This window comes from Juglans regia, chromosome 4, assembly GCF_001411555.2.
Source record: "Juglans regia cultivar Chandler chromosome 4, Walnut 2.0, whole genome shotgun sequence".
NCBI lineage: Eukaryota > Viridiplantae > Streptophyta > Magnoliopsida > Fagales > Juglandaceae > Juglans > Juglans regia.
In genome coordinates this window covers 33,920,147-33,936,092 of record NC_049904.1, presented here as the reverse complement: position 1 = coordinate 33,936,092, position 15,946 = coordinate 33,920,147, and the positions used below count along the sequence as shown (strand labels likewise).

Genomic DNA, 15,946 nt, shown 5'->3' with positions numbered 1-15,946 from the left:
TCATCAGCCAGTTTCATTAGGAATGTTTAAAACCAACCCTTATTTCATGCGAATTACGATGGAGAGGATTTCAAAGCAACAGCTCAGTAGTATTCACATTGCTGATTGATCAATGCACATTTCAAGACTTTCAATTGATCAAAAGCTGTACTGTGAAAACAAGTTAAGACGAGACAAGAGAAAGTTGAGGACATCACCACTCAGAAGCACATTGTAAATTAACGAAAAAAACACATGAAAATAATACACATTTTTCCAAAGCTGGAAAATACAGATTGCTAACTGGTGGTGTCACCCGCTGGCCATCCCATGACCGGAACAACCCAACCCCCCCAAAAGAAAAAAGAAGAAATTGAAAGCCTGAGTCTTCAACGCCAAGCTTCAAACAGCTCTGTCCTCGAGTTTATACGCCCACCAATTCCAAGTCCCTTGGTTTTCTCCGCACGACCAGCTGCCCGAGACACGAGGCCTTCATTGACCTTTTTGGATCCCTTCTTGAAACTTGGTAAACTTGATTGTCCAGTTTTGCTCTTGGAAATAGTTTTTTCAACCCCTCCACTCAAGCCTGTTAAACTATCTTCCAGTCTACTTACTAAGAGATTCACTTGAGATATATCCTCGCACCGATGATTCTCGTCAGAAGTGACAATTTCAATACAAGGTCCACGTTCAAGTGGAGTGACACCTTGAATAGCATGATCAGGGCTCTCAAAAGCCGGGTCTTTGCAGCCAAAGACTTTCTCTTCAACACTGTTGCTCTCTTCCTCTTTCGCCCCCTCAACACATAGTTGTGAAGAGCTTTGATAGCCGTCCTCATCAGAAGGCTCTAGTTGAGGAAAAGGAGGTGACTCTACCCTGGACTCTTCTCTTTCTCTTAATGTCTTGACAATAAGAATTTTGAGAAAGTTCATCACCTGGACTGCATACATCAATGCAGTCAAAGGGTCTGCCATCTGCGGTTGCATGAAAGTTAGAAAAGCTGTTATTACACCTCAAACAAACTGGATTGCATGATCAAAATCATATTTTGGTAGAATACCCAAGTGGTAGATTTAATGAAAGAAGGGATCTTAGAAAAGATGGACAGCACAACAAGATTATTGCACCTAGGCTCACATTGTAACTCTAGTTGACTAAATATGTATAGTTGAATAGCTAACGGGTGCATCAAAATTTCCCTATTATTATTCACTCATCCCTACCTAACAAACTCTGTTATTTTCCTAATTTAAGGCATAACGATGACAGCTTCTGAGGAAGATGTGAAAATGGATACAATCAAATCTCACTCTACTCCACTCAACACACATGAAGTTCGCTTAAATGTGTAGCTAAACTTAAGAAAGCAAATAATTTTCATTCACCTGAGTCATGTTTGGTGCAAAAACCATAGCAACATTGCGAGCATTCATCTTGTTCTGGTATTCCAGTTGTGCAACATCAGACATTAGGTTTATTGCCCAGTCCAGCAGAGCAGCTTCTGTTGGGGGAAGTAGCCTCACGAGCTGAGCACACTCATCTTCCGACTGCGATTGCATCACCTGTTCTCGCGAGAGGGTGTCCAAAACACCAGTTGGGAGTTCTCTAAACCAAGCCTATTGGAGCACAAACACATTAGATTAATTTAAAATGTGAAGGTTGACGATAGAACATGCTCAACATTGAATCCACCAGCATGGAGAGGAGGAAGGGAGGGTGGGGATATGCACAACCCATGAACCAGCACCTTTGATAGTTTGGTCGACAGTTAACATGTGAAAAATCAGTGCCGCAAAAGAAAGACCAATTCAGTTGGTGCGTTGAAAATAATATCACAGGTGAAATACAACCTTATTGCAGAACAATCCTCCAGGGTGAAATAATGGATAAGGAAATCAGTCAAGAACAGTCTAGGAGAAGTTCAGTTAGCAATGGCATACCTTTATAAGACCGGCCAAGCAGTGCACATCAATGTTAGCTGGTATGACACCCCTATTTAATTGGTCCCTAACATACTCCTCTTGACTGTTACCAGCATTAATTCTGAAGATTCCTTCCGCCTGCATGTTGGAGTTCAAAATTTTATAATGTCTGTTGGAGTTTAAGAGTCTAAAGAATTATAAAAGCTGAAGCGCTACATGATAAAATCCCATTCAATAAGCAACCATGAAAGAAGACAGCCATATTGGCCACTGTATGATTTAATTAATTCAATAAGCACCATGAAAGAAGACAGCCATATTGGCCACTGTATGAGTTAATTATTGGACCTTGATGTAATAATCTTAATCACTTCCACTTCATACGCAAGAATAAAGGGATAATGAAGGACTAATAGTCAGATACCTGCAAGCCTCCTTGTGCATACAATTGCCTTTGCATCATCAGCAATATTGTTGGCACACTATTTCCTCTTGCATCAAATGAAAGCTGCATAGATTCCGTTGAAACCCCAAAAACATGTGCACTACATATGAAAATTATCTATGTCAAAAGTATAGCACTAGTTTGAACGCTGTCAAGACAGGAATGACACGTCTGCAACATATGGAAATGAAAAGAATTATGGGAATAAAATGTACTAAAAAGAGGTCAAGATTATGAGAAAGTAAGGTTTAATGCTGAATGGATTTAACCAAAGAAAAAATGTCAGCAGATTACTGTTTTCTGCTTTCTTTCTTCTTATTTCAGTTACATTTTTGTTTAAAACCTCATGTTGCTCAAAAAACAACAAGCATTTACAAAACCAAACCAAAAAAGTACACAAATCTCAGAATTCCTAATGGCATGAAAATATCCTAATCCAACATTGGAATATCACCTAATTCGTAAACGAGATTGCAAATAATATCATCACTTAATGCCTTATAACGGATCATAAAGCCATATAATTCAAGAACTAAAACCCAAGAAAGGATTCGCAACACAAATCCAAAACTGTGCATTTGCACGAAGTAAAGAACATAACTTCCATAAAAGAACCAGCACGAAATCAAAAATTTCAATAAAGAATCAGAATTACAAAAGAATTTCAAACCCAGAACAGAACTTCAAGAATGCATACACTAAACCCATAATCAAAACCCAGACTAGAATTTATCCCAGCATATAAAAACATAATTCGAGTTGGAAAATAAACATATATGCAGAGAGAAAAGGCAATATGAAAGACAAAACGAAATTCAAAACAGACCTGGCACTGGGTGCCCTTCTGGGAACTTCAGGCTCAAACTCAACAGGCAGACCAAGAAAGCCATGGAAGCGATCGAAAGTGACATGGGCAACGTGCCTGACATTGGAAGGCCACCCAATCTCCATGGAAGAGAGCTTCCCTGACCCAGCAGTACTACACCTAATCAACGACTTCCTAAAAGCAGCCACCAAAAGTGTCAAAAGAGACAGCTGATCTCCCTCTCTGTCTCTTTCCTCGTTTTTCCTGTCTCCTTCTCCAACCCCTTCCTCTCCCTCCTCTATATCCAAACGGTCATCTATTGTGGGGCCGTTAATAATGGTAAGTGGGTGTGACCCACCATTGGGTGTGGAAGAGCTTGAAGGTGAAGGGAAGTGAGATGGGGATTGGAGTACATCAGTCATGCTTTTGGGCAATTTTTTTTTGTGGGCAAGACGCGGTCTTTTCTCTCTCTGTTTTTCCTAAATTTATTAGGCTACTTTTTTAGTAGGCTTTCTTGTCGGGGTCTGCGGAAAGACCAAGATTTGGGAATGATGTGGAGTAGAGTTGGATTCAAGGAAGGTCTTTTGGAGGGTAAGACGTGACTGTCATCACCTTTTTTTTCTATCTTCCATCTCCTCTGTCCTGGCTGGCTTTTTCCTGTAGCGAGGTTTGTGGCGAAAGAGAGAGAATGAGCAAGACCGGCAATGGATTTCGCTTAGAAAGAGTGAAGTAGGGTAGGATGGAGAGTCACAGACGTGGAGGTAGGACTAGAGAGAGGGAGAGAGACGCAGGAACTATTGGGAGATTTTTGTATTATAGTTCGAGGGAAAGCAAATGGAGGTTGGAAGTTGTTTGGCGTTTGCGCTTCAGAAGCAACCCATCATCCAATCGCCTCAGGATTGGTAGGGCTCCAACTCTCTGAGCACTTACGACCTGTTTAGATACAAGGAAAATGCTAGGTAGACCGATGGTCTACCGAACATTTGCACCGATGGGTGTATTTTTATTTTTATTTTTTTCAAATGCTAAGAAATGTATTGAATTAATTTTTTTATTTTTTCTTTTCTTTTCTTAAATATTAAAAAATATTTCTTAATATTTTGAAAATAAAACAAAAATAAAATAAAAATAAAACTATCAGTTAGCTATCGATAGACCATCGATCTTCGTAGCATGACTTTAGATATAATAAGTATTTTATCTCATCTCATTTTATTATTATAATTTTTTTAAAATTTTTATATAAAATATAATAAATAATTTAATTTTTTTAAATCTCAAATAATAATAAATAATATTTTTTAAAATTTTAATTTCAACTCAATCCGTCTAAGAGCACTCTCATTGGATTAGCTAAAGTTAAAGTATATTTTTTATGAATGCAAGATGAATTTAGCATTTAGCTATTACATTCACATAAGTTTTTACATTGGAATAGCCATTTTTTCATTATATGACAATAAAATAATATAAGATGAATTTAACTTTGACTATTCACATCAAATCTCCAAATTAGATTATCCATTTATTCATTATATAGTAATGAGTAATTAATAATTTTGAAAATTTTTTAATTTTTTTAATTTTTTTAATTATGAATTTATTTTATTTTATCATATTTTACTATTCATAATATTATATATTAATTAGTAATTGTATTCTAATTATATTTTTTCAATTGTCATTTAAAATGGAGAGAGAAATAATTGATATTAAAATGAGAGAGAAAGAAATAATATAAAAGGAATTTGATGAATGAATAGTATGTTCCAAATTTAAAAATTAGTTTGGATATTACTGTAGCTATAGCTAATTCAATATGAATAATTTATTGACCTAATAGTTAAATTCTCATTAGATTTAACTTTTAGCTAATCCAATGAGAATGCTCTAAACGACACTTATACCTTGAAAAACAACAAAAATAATAATGACACCAATAATATTAGCAGCAATAATGGAAAGTGTTTAAGAATTGTTCTTTACCGTTTTGGTAACGAAATAATTACCAATCATTACATGAAATTCTTATATAATTGAATTTCTATTTTTTCTATTTCTATTTTTTTATAGAAATAGAGATCACTCTTGATTACAATAATTTTTGTTCAGGAATACATCTTCTTCAAGCATTAATTATAATACATTCACTTCCATATTTATTTTGATCAAGTGCAACCTCTAGATATTCTAGCAAAGTTATTATTATAATTTTAAGTATATTATTAATTAATGGCTTTTACTAAGACGTTTTTAGCTTAGCATTAGCATTGGTTTATGCATATGCATATGTAAAATTACCTCTTTTGCATATCCACTTTGTCATTCAAGCAAAATTCCCACATTAGCTTATGCATATTTGAAACAAAATAATAATAAAATATTATTATTTTATTATTATTACTTTTTTGCTAAAATCTATTTTTTTATATATATTTTACAATTAACATCCACTACATATATTTGACATTAATAATACAAATATAATAATAAAAAATATTTTTTTTAATAATAATATATTAAAAATATAATAAAATGAAAAAAAAATATAATATATTATAATAATAAAATGAATGTGCAAGTGAATATTTTTTTTGTTGTTGAAGGAGTGAGAAAATGAAAGGATTGTGTGAGAGAGAGTGGGAGGAGAGAGAATTAATTATTAAAATATAATATGTAGGGTGAATAGTTGTTATCTAAATTTAGATAACAACTGTTCATAGGTAGCCAAATTTATAGATATGCATAAGTCAATGTGGATGATTTTAAGATCATATTATCCAAATATGACTTTAGATATGGATATGCATAGACCAATATCAATGATATCATAATTTAGATAGTGTAACAGTAATGTCTGAGTCCAGAACATGGGTCCCACCAGTTTCCTACAAATGTAACACGTGAGCGATGGTTCTTATAGCTCGAAACTCCCAAAAATAAAAATAAAAAAACTGTCTCGAGTGTGCTTCCTGGTTCGTCTACAATGGATTATTCAGAAGATTGGTTACCTTCTAAGAAGGGGTTTCCTGGACCGACAAAAGATTGTTTGGGTGGAGAATGATGACAATGTTTAGAGGTAATCTTCTCAACCCAATGATTGAGCTATAAAGTTTGGACTAGGAACTAGCCCAGTAAGGAAGTTTTATACTACGTTTGGAGTAAGTTTAGATGATAAAATATTATTTTTTAATATTATTATTATTTTAAAATTTAAAAAATTTGAATTATTTATTATATTTTATATTAAAATTTAAAAAAATTATAATAATAAGTTGAGAGAAATTAAAGAACCAAACGAACTATAATATTCTTATTTTTAATTATTTTTTCTAATTTCGAATGGGATCATAGCTTATTTGTAATTTTTTTTTAATCTATTTTTGGGGAGGGGTTAAAACCTTAGTTTTGAATAAAAATTTTACTATACATCAATTACTATTCATTTTTACAGATGTGATAACTTTTTTTTTCTTTTTTATAGAGTATGAGATGTGTGCAGTAAATAGTAATGTGGAGTGTGTGCAGTGAATAGTAACTTATGAGAATAATTATTTTTTTAATAAGATTTTATTATACATAAGTTATTATTCACCCCACGCTCTACGCATGATAACTTTTTCTTTCACTTGCTATTAGCTCTCACGTTTGCACATTTATAACAGTAAAGTATGTTTATCCAAAACCCCATTGCTAGTTAATTCATGAAACCAACCAAGATGGTGATAACTGAATGTCTTCCCAATTTTGACTCCAGCTCCAGGACCACAACACCCAACCACACCTCTTTCACGGGTCCAGAAGAAAAGGAGAAACTCATGACTAATCAAAAATTAAGAACAAGATCAAGAATAAGTAGTGGGCAAGTAAAGATTATATGAATTATGAAGTATGGTAGAAGCAATGGAGGTGCAGCTGCTGCAAAAACACACTGCCATCATGACCTTAATAGAGTACTGTTGCTAGCGAACACATGTGCCACCTTTTCCACACTTGAGTTTTAGCAAGTGGCGATTTAAGAACAGAGAGATTCGCTCTTGGTGGGTCTGAGTTGTCTATTTTACTGTATCATAAATCTATGACTTTCATGTCAATCAAAGCATGTAACATCACTCTGCAACCTGAAGCACAAAGCATAGCTGTTTGTTTTTACGTTGATTTCTAGTTCTAAGCTTGGCAGCTTGCTTTCCAACGGTTGCTAGATGCCTTCTGAGACAGCTGGTACGTATCAGAGGCATTTTTGAATTTTTACTTTGCCCAAAAATGGTTATCAGAGAGAAGAAAGAAAAAGTGGAAAAGTGAAATGGAGCCAGGCTAGCTATTTTATTAAATCGTAAAGCCAACTTTAGAACTTCAAGAGAAGACAACCATGGTGATTCCATGGGTACTCACTATTCAAAATTCAAACTGCAACAGGAGGGCAGCTGCTCATCTATTTGTGTACCCTAAAGTTGTAGGACTAGTCCTAGGAAATTTTACCCCAGGCTCAATAATAAAGGGCATTCTTCATATCCTCAGTATAGTGTCTGATTACAAAGAGCAGTTACCCTTTAAGAAAAACTGCTGTTTGTAATCACTAAGAGCATTTCTAATGGCATTGCATTTTGCATTTGTATGTGACGAGCATTCAATAAACTCTTTCACATCCGACTGTGCAAAGGCAATGTGATACCAATCCAAATGTGAACTAATACCAATTATCAATGTGTGCATATTTTTTTAAAAAATTATCTCTTTTAGGGGTGACCAGTGTAGCTACCCTTCCTGAGCATGACCATAAGAGTCCCTTCCAGCTGTAGAATATCCAGTTTGAGCTGTAGCTACTGTCCAATGGGCAAGCCCATCACCACAGCACCACTAAGCTGTCAGCTGGTCCAAAGCCCATCCCATAGGCACTACTCCCGCAAGCGGTTTCAACTTATGCCTGATTCGAACTCCTGACCTCGAGGCTATGGAATACCAGCTCATACCAACTGCAGCTCATACCAACTGAGCTACCACCTTGGTGGTCTCTCTTCCTCTTTCTATCTATTTTTTATAAGTTATCTTCCTCTTTCTATCTATTTATTTCTTTATAATGTATCTCTCTCAATCTTTTTGTATTTTTCTCTCTTTGGAGAATCCTCAAATGGGGAAGGGGCCACGAGGTTCTCTCGATTGGATAAAGGCAATCCACCCAATCATAGAGCAAGCAGACATATTAAGTTCAAAGAAATACTGCAGATGCAAATATACAATACCTTTGAAACAAGTAGGAAAAGCAAAGCATATATAAAGTGTTATGACTGAATGAGAACTATATTAACCGAAGTCATTGCCTGTCCATAGAACCCATAGAAACACACAATATGACTATCAAGTCTGCTTGAAAATGGGAATGCAGAAATAAGTGATACAACTGCTTCAACCAATCAAGCACCTGATCCACATTACACAACATCTTCCTTCCAAAAAAATAATTGTCATACCATCATCCAAAATAAACACTAGATCATACATAAAATCCACAGCATTATCCGAGAACTAATTTCTGTTTACTGGTTCAAGAGCCTCAACAGTGACCACACTATTTCCTCTGATAACCTGCAGCAGTAAAAGTAATATCAGCTAAATTGTACGTTGTGTTTAGGTTATCGTTTTTCTTTTTTCTTTTTTATTTAAAAGCAATAGGATAAGGAACCCACCACCATGCCTATATCATTTTTATCATTGCCATTCACTTCCACAGTATTGTCAATCACTAGGTTCATAAACTGGTCAAAACCACGAAGCGTACCAACGACCATTCGATTTGCATTTAACTTGACTGCAATATAAAACAATAATTGTGTCAAAAATTAAAACATTTGGTACATAAAAAATTTTCTTGCTTGGCACAAGAAGTGAGCCCATCAAAATCTAGTAAATATATAATATCTGCGCCAAAGAAGTAAAGAGTGCAAAGAAAACACAATTTGGTCATATATACTAAAACGGGCCATGCACACGTTAGTTTTAGTCCACTTATTTAGATCTGCATTTTCTCATAAATATATCTAATGTTATTAGCCACCATAAAAAGAAATCGATTTTTTTTATTGGCATCGGGTGTCCGAGCACAAATTCTGACTAATCTCAGGAGTGCACAAGCCCTTGGAAATGAGTTTTTTGCAAGCACACCTCAGGTAATTCAAGGGGAAGTTCCCTTAGTCCTATGGACCCTAGAAATTGTTTGTACCAAGACAACTCAAGCCTTAGACCTGAATGGAGCATACCACCAAGCCCAAGGCCTTTACCACTTGAGCCAACCCCTAGGGTTTGAAATCGTAATATAATTAAAAGCCCTTACCTGAAAGCTATAAAGGCCATAAGGGATTAGACTTAGCAGTTGAAATACTAAAAATGTTGAATGTTGATTATTCAAAACAAACTAAGCGCATAAGACGTAAACTCACAGTCTCAAGATCTCAAGAGAGTTTCAAGAAAACAATCCTTTGAAGAAAAGCCAAGCAAAGGCTAAATTGGCATATAGATGAGCCAAAAGCACAAGCAAGGGAATAAAGCAAATACCCCACAATAAAAACAAGCCTTCAGATGATGGCATGGGAACCTCTGCAAATGATCACTTCTAAACTTCAAAATATTATTCCAAGGACTTCCAAAACGTGCATCCTAAGGCACGTAGGTCTCCATGAATCTCAACTTCCTATTACAGCTTATAGTTCATAAGGTATGTCAGAATGTAAGTCAAAATTGAGCTTTGAAAAACGAGGAACAACAACCAAACAAACACCAAAAGACTGCCTCCAAACAAACCTACCACAATGTAAAATCCATGACCGGTGGGCAAGACAGAACTAGGCAAGTCAAACTTACGAGGAGTTCCACACTTCCACACTCACAGCAACGGAGAGTAATGGCACAAAGGAAAATGCTAAATACACTTAATAGAAACTTACAAAAAACTTAATTCTCCATGTGTCAGTTATTAATATGCTGAAAATCATCAAATTTAAAATTCAAAATAAGTTTTGTAAGTACATGTAGCACTAATCATGGCAAGTAACGTTTGCTTAGAAAAAATAACCACAATACCAAGCAACCCGCACTTGGGCCGGAATCTCTTCTAAAGACCACAAACAACGAGTACAATTAAACTCACAATTTTTTACAAACCAATAGCAAAACAAGATAAAAATTAATAGAACTGAATGGCAACAGTTAAAGAATTTAATAAACGACGATGAACAAAATGGGAAACCTAAGGTTCAGATACTAACTACTAAGCAGGTCTAGTTTATGGGGGAAAAAACTCACTGAAACTAAGCTACATGGTTAGATTGATATTCGCGACCTAGATTTTCTCACAGACGAGAGGAAAAAACGTATACTAGAACCAAAAAAGTAAGGAAAATGGAAGAAAAATGAAGGCTGAGAATTCATTGAGGGCGAACGGAACGTACTCTGAAGCTTCTTGTCCATATATCTGTTACATAAGGAAAATGACAGGATTAAAATCTACATCATAAGAACAAAAGGAAAGGAAAGGAATTAGAAGAGAAATCCTAGAACAACAGTTGAGAAGAGAAAGAGTTACTTCTTGAGATCTGGAGGCTGGCCCGATCTGCTCATGTTGAAGACACAGCGAGCGCGTTAGAGTAGAGAGTGAGAGAGAGAGATTCAGCTAACGAAAACCCTAGAAAGATTTTGAGGGAACGGAAAGATTAGGGCTCCCGCTCAGCAATTGGCTATATGAACATTAACCCAATGATTTATGTAATGATGGGCCTGAAAGAGGAGGGAGGCCGTGTAGTTTACCAAATCAGCCCATGTGAATAATTAAAAAAACCAAGCCCAAAGTTTTCTCAAGGGGTGTTGCGAGAATCGAACTCGCGACCTCTCGCACCCGAAGCGAGAATCATACCACTAGACCAAACACCCAATCTTTTCTTACGACGAGAAAGATACAACTCATTTATTATTATATTTAGCTACTTCTTTTTTGACCTTTTTAATTATAGACATGAAAATTGTGCTTAATGTGAATTTCAAATTGTAATGAGGGTAATTTTGTAAAATTTATAGGTTGATTATGACATAGTTTTTGAAACAGTTATAGGTGTTCATTATCCGAAACATTGATAGATATTTTTATAAATAGAAAAATTTGAATAAAATTATTATAAAGTTAACAAAAATTTTGAATATAATTTTTGTTTTGAAGGTTGAAAAAGTTGTATTCTTTTTTGTATTTTGTTTAGAAATTTTAAAAAATTGTAATAATTATATGGAAAAGTTGAATATTTAAAATTAAAAAGTATTTTGTGTTTGTGTTTAAATATAATATTTGAGAAATAAATTATGAAAAAATTTAAGATGATACAAGATATTCTCAACTCACCTCACTTCCCAAACGCAATCTTAATGTCTTGTAACTTCACTAGGTAGTTGGCCACACATCCAACCAAGAACAAGAGGATTGAAAAATTTGGAAAAATTGATAGAGATAAAAATAAAATAAAACAAAATAGAATGGTTTTTTTGGTTGGTGATATTTCATGTCCTCATGTCCCAAATGCTAATCATTTTTTCCAAAGCCATATTCATAATCATTTCATGGCCGAACTTTATATATATTACAATTATGTGAAGTTTGGTATTGAGCTTAGAATGTTGACTGTGTGATACAATGAATCTTTGAATTTTAAAACGTAATCTATAAGTGACCATGGTGGATTTAAAACGTCATGGTCACTTATAGAAAATCAGAAATAACTGCTCAAAGTAAATCAAACGCGGGAAACGGAACCGTCAAGGGCGTATAGAAAATCAGAGTAATTCTCCCATATTGGAAAACTAGTGAAGTAGGCTGTATCAATAAATTATATTTATTATTAGAAGAATTTTATATATGAGTTACTATTTATTTTTACGCTCCACATCTATAATTTTTTTGTTTCCATAAGATATGATTGTGTTTTTTATAAGATGCGAGAGTATTTTTTATAAGTTATAGGTTGTAGGGTAATAAATAGTAATTGATACATAGAATTTTTCTTATAGTTATAGCTGTTCAAGTTCCGTGCATTTTCTTTAAAAAAACGTTGACAAATCAAGAATCAACATAAAAGAATTATTTTTTTAATGATAAACTCACACTTTTTGAAAAATTATATTTACAATCGTAGAGTGCGCAAGCGTCACATAATCTATTTAAAAAAAGTGAATAAATATGAGACCCATATGGAAATTAGTTAATTTTTTAATAATATACCTCATTTTTTTAAAAATAATTATGCAGCATTTACACATTTTACAACTGTACATAGTATTACTCAATTTGGCCAACTATATTTAGCTTTACTCGCAGTCTAAGGCCTCGTAGGTTTTCACAACTCTCTCAATTCATCTCATCTCATTTAATAATTATAATTTTTTCAAAAAATTATCATACAAAATAAAATAAATAATTTAACTTTTTCAAATCTCAAAATAAATAAAAAATATTTATAACAATATTTTATTTAACTTTTAATTTTATGATAAGTTTGAGGAGTGAGATGATAATTTTGTGAATAGTAATAAGATAATTTATAAATAATAGTGAGATAATTTCAATTGAATATTTTTTAGGTTTTGAAAAATAAAAGAGAAAAAATTGAATAAAACATATTATAAAATTAAAATAATGTAAGAATATAGTTTTATAATATTATTTTATTTTAAGATTGGAAAATGTTAAAATTATATTTATTTTTTATTTGATTAATTTAAAAAGATTATAATTATTAGTTTAAAAAATTATAATAATTAATTTAAAATTTTTTATTTAAAATATATATAAATATAAGATAAGATAAGAAAAGAAGAAATAATTTCATTTTATTTTATTTCATATACGAAAACAAACGAGTCTACGCCGTCAACGCAAGTGCTGTGAAGTACAAAATGGGTGATACGGGAGACTCACGCCTACGGTGGCGTCAACGTGTAGATTCTAGCGGGATGACTCCCGGCCCACGTCAACTATTCCACCAAAAAATTTCTCCGGCCGTCTTGCTCTTTATTCCTGTGGTGTTGTTGGTTAGCACTTTCCACCTCACACGTTCAAGTCGTCTTTTGACTATTTTAACAAGTAATGTCATCTTCTAAGACTTTATTAAATTAACGACAATATTTGTATCTTCTATTTTACATCAAGCTGCCCGCCAAACTTTTTCTCTATCTTTTGCCATTGGATTCTAAAACAATGTAATTCTTTTGTGGTTTGGAAATAATTTCGGGTCATTTCAAAGAGCACCACATTTATTTCTAATTTTTTCAATGTTTGACTTTTCTTAAATGAAAAATCAAAAGTTTTGAAGTTCTCGAAAGTTCAAAAATACGAAAAAAATTAGAAATTAAATATTTTTTCTTTTACATCAAAATGTAAATCCATTTCAACATTCAATGGAAGAAAAGAACATACCGCGTGGATATTCAAGAGTCACCCTCTCTTTTTTTTCATGATCAAATTCTTGAAAATAAACTATCTCATATCACATATTCTAATTATTATAATTTTTTAAATTCTTACATAAAATATAAAAAATAATTAAAATTTTTTAAATTTTAAAATAAAAATAATATTAAAAAAATAAAATTTAATAATATTTTATTTAATTTTAACTTTTATCTTATTTCATCAGTAAATAAACGAGCATTTCGTCCTCTTGCTAGTTATTAAATCAAGATTCCATTAAAGTATAAATGATTGTTTTAAATTTACAAAGTCTCTCAGAGCACTAGAGCCACAATTAGTGGTTGTCATTGACTCATTTGACTCATCCTTCGATAATTGACACCTTCTCCCGATAGTGATACGAGAATTTTTAATTTTAAATGATAGTTTAAAATATTATTTTTTAATATTATTATTATTTTAAAATTTTAAAAAATTAAATTAAGATTTAAAAATATTAAATTATTTATTATATTTTATATAAAAATTTAAAAATATTATAATAATAAGATAAAGCAAAACGTGAATTTTGTGTTCAATCTCATTTGTCAACACATATGTTTACTGGCTTTCAACATTTTCACACTTCACAGCACTAAAATGATTAGGATTGTCAGCCCACCCAACAGTGCATCACCGTAGGATATAATGCAATATAGTGCCATCCCATCATTGTTTTTTCAAAATTTTAAGTGATTTTTTATAATTATGGTCATGTATTCCAAAATTTTATATTTTCTTTAGTCAACCAGACATTCCTCCCACACCACATTGCAAATAAAATCCTCTCCACCCACCAATATTCCCACCAAGCCCATGTCATGAGGTCACCTCCCCTTTGGCTCCATACCTGATCTCTAAATCTTCATCATTCTCTTGCTCTCCCACCCTGTTCTTTCCTGTTCTTCCTTTGCAGTGCATATATAGATAGAAAAATGATGGGTAAGAAAATGTTGTCTTTCAAGAAACTAGCGAAGAAGGTAAAGGTTCTGGTTAGAGTTGCTCAGGAACTAACACTTCATGAATATTTGCTCAAGGAATTTGAGGAAGCATCTCTTTCTCCCAAAACGCCAACAGGTTTCTTTGCGGTATATGTAGGAGAGGAGCGCCAAAGGTTTGTGGTTCCAACCAGCTTTCTCTCGCACCCATTGTTCAAGATTTTGTTGGAGAAATCATACAACGAGTTTGGGTTCGAGCAGAGCACTGGCCTGGTAGTTCCATGCAGCGTGTCTACTTTCCAAGAGGTCTTAAACGCTGTAGAATGCAGCAATGGGAAGTTTGACTTTGGGAAACTGGTTGAGGAGTTCATTTAGATTGTAGAAGATGGGTCATATATTTTTATAGGGGCCAGGATATTGTTTTTCCCTAATGTAAGTGCATGGCCGGCCGCTTGTAATTCAAAGGATGTAATGATTTAGGATGTATATGAATACAAGTCAGTTCTTCCAAAATGGTCGAGGTAATTTTCATCATTTTTGTCACATAGATCTTAGAGTTTGGAGTGTTTTGCCGGAAATTATTGCTTGGACCTGAATTGTCTCCGTCTCACTTCTTCATTAACAAATTATTGGATCTTCGGCATTCATTCATGATTGATTTATGATTGAGTCATCACTCCATTCAAAGTCCAAGATTTAATATCACATGAGTGTAAACAATCTTTTGAAACCACACTCTTTAGTGAAAGCAATTTAATCATTTCTATATAAATTTTTTTTGAAAATACAGTATACGAGACCGTAATTTATTTTGCAAGGACGAGTTCGAAAGATCTTGCCTTGGAGAGGCTTCCGATGTTAAAAAAAATAAAAAATAAAAATTACAATATCAATTTCATAATTCTCAAAACCCAATTGCTAAATTCTTAGGCCTTTCAGCTTTCGTTTCATGGTTGATGCAGTCATATGCATATAATTTCCACCGTGTTCTCACTTGCTCAGTCACATTCATATGCATATTTGCCCAACCTACTTATCTCACCAGCTTGATGCAAACAGTCTTATCAGCACTAGGCCAGCAGCTAGTCTTGCAAAGAAATGTGTTTTGGTTTCCTATGGCCTGCCCAAGACTTGATTCCAAAATTTAAGAATAAAAAAAACAGAGATTCTAAATTTAGGAATAAAAAAACAGAGATTCTCAATGGCATTATGACCGTATATATTAGAAAGTTTAGGACACTGTTGATGCAGTAATGTCTATCAATAATTAAGTTGTGGTTTGTTTTTATAGATGAATTGAGATTAAAGTAAAAAATTAAATAAAAAATTGTTAAAATAATTTTTTTTAATATTATTTTCATTTTGAAATTTAAAAAA

General features: G+C 33.3%; 3 protein-coding genes and 1 non-coding gene across 4 annotated transcripts; 1 reads left to right on the top strand and 3 right to left on the bottom strand.

The window, feature by feature from the left end:
• Positions 1 to 105: 105 nt before the first annotated feature.
• Positions 106 to 4,052, bottom strand: LOC109019084 (rho GTPase-activating protein 5-like). The gene is made up of 5 exons (XM_019001308.2): positions 3,173 to 4,052; positions 2,326 to 2,446; positions 1,920 to 2,039; positions 1,365 to 1,595; positions 106 to 953 (listed from the first exon to the last, which is right to left on the bottom strand). Exons 1-5 carry the CDS (start codon positions 3,571 to 3,573, stop codon positions 369 to 371), a joined length of 1,458 nt encoding a protein of 485 aa, XP_018856853.1. The 5' UTR covers positions 3,574 to 4,052; the 3' UTR covers positions 106 to 368.
• A 4,349-nt stretch (positions 4,053 to 8,401) lies between these two features.
• On the bottom strand, positions 8,402 to 10,907 carry LOC109019085 (probable small nuclear ribonucleoprotein G). The gene is made up of 4 exons (XM_019001309.2): positions 10,728 to 10,907; positions 10,594 to 10,616; positions 8,836 to 8,957; positions 8,402 to 8,734 (listed from the first exon to the last, which is right to left on the bottom strand). The coding sequence occupies exons 1-4, from the start codon at positions 10,760 to 10,762 to the stop codon at positions 8,675 to 8,677; spliced, it is 240 nt and encodes a 79-aa protein (XP_018856854.1). The 5' UTR covers positions 10,763 to 10,907; the 3' UTR covers positions 8,402 to 8,674.
• A 92-nt stretch (positions 10,908 to 10,999) lies between these two features.
• TRNAP-CGG lies at positions 11,000 to 11,071 on the bottom strand. The gene has a single exon. It is a non-coding gene; the product is annotated as a tRNA-Pro (tRNA).
• Positions 11,072 to 14,457: 3,386 nt separating this feature from the next.
• Positions 14,458 to 15,154, top strand: LOC108988593 (auxin-responsive protein SAUR15). Its single transcript, XM_018961904.2, has one exon. The coding sequence runs from the start codon at positions 14,567 to 14,569 to the stop codon at positions 14,942 to 14,944; it is 378 nt and encodes a 125-aa protein (XP_018817449.1). The 5' UTR covers positions 14,458 to 14,566; the 3' UTR covers positions 14,945 to 15,154.
• Positions 15,155 to 15,946: the final 792 nt, after the last annotated feature.

What these genes read in the sequence shown, in the direction of transcription:
- LOC109019085 (XM_019001309.2), bottom strand. Translation starts at nt 10,762, where the DNA reads ATGAGCAGATCGGGCCAGCCTCCAGATCTCAAGAA. An exon ending in CAGCCTCCAGATCTCAAGAA is followed by an intron (nt 10,617 to 10,727) that starts GTAACTCTTTCT and finishes CTTATGTAACAG; the next exon opens with ATATATGGACAAGAAGCTTC. An exon ending in TATGGACAAGAAGCTTCAGA is followed by an intron (nt 8,958 to 10,593) that starts GTACGTTCCGTT and finishes TTTATATTGCAG; the next exon opens with TCAAGTTAAATGCAAATCGA.
- LOC108988593 (XM_018961904.2), top strand. Translation starts at nt 14,567, where the DNA reads ATGATGGGTAAGAAAATGTTGTCTTTCAAGAAACTAGCGAAGAAGGTA.
- LOC109019084 (XM_019001308.2), bottom strand. Translation starts at nt 3,573, where the DNA reads ATGACTGATGTACTCCAATCCCCATCTCACTTCCCTTCACCTTCAAGC. An exon ending in AGAAGGGCACCCAGTGCCAG is followed by an intron (nt 2,447 to 3,172) that starts GTCTGTTTTGAA and finishes TTTCATATGTAG; the next exon opens with TGCACATGTTTTTGGGGTTT. An exon ending in ATGCACAAGGAGGCTTGCAG is followed by an intron (nt 2,040 to 2,325) that starts GTATCTGACTAT and finishes TCCAACATGCAG; the next exon opens with GCGGAAGGAATCTTCAGAAT.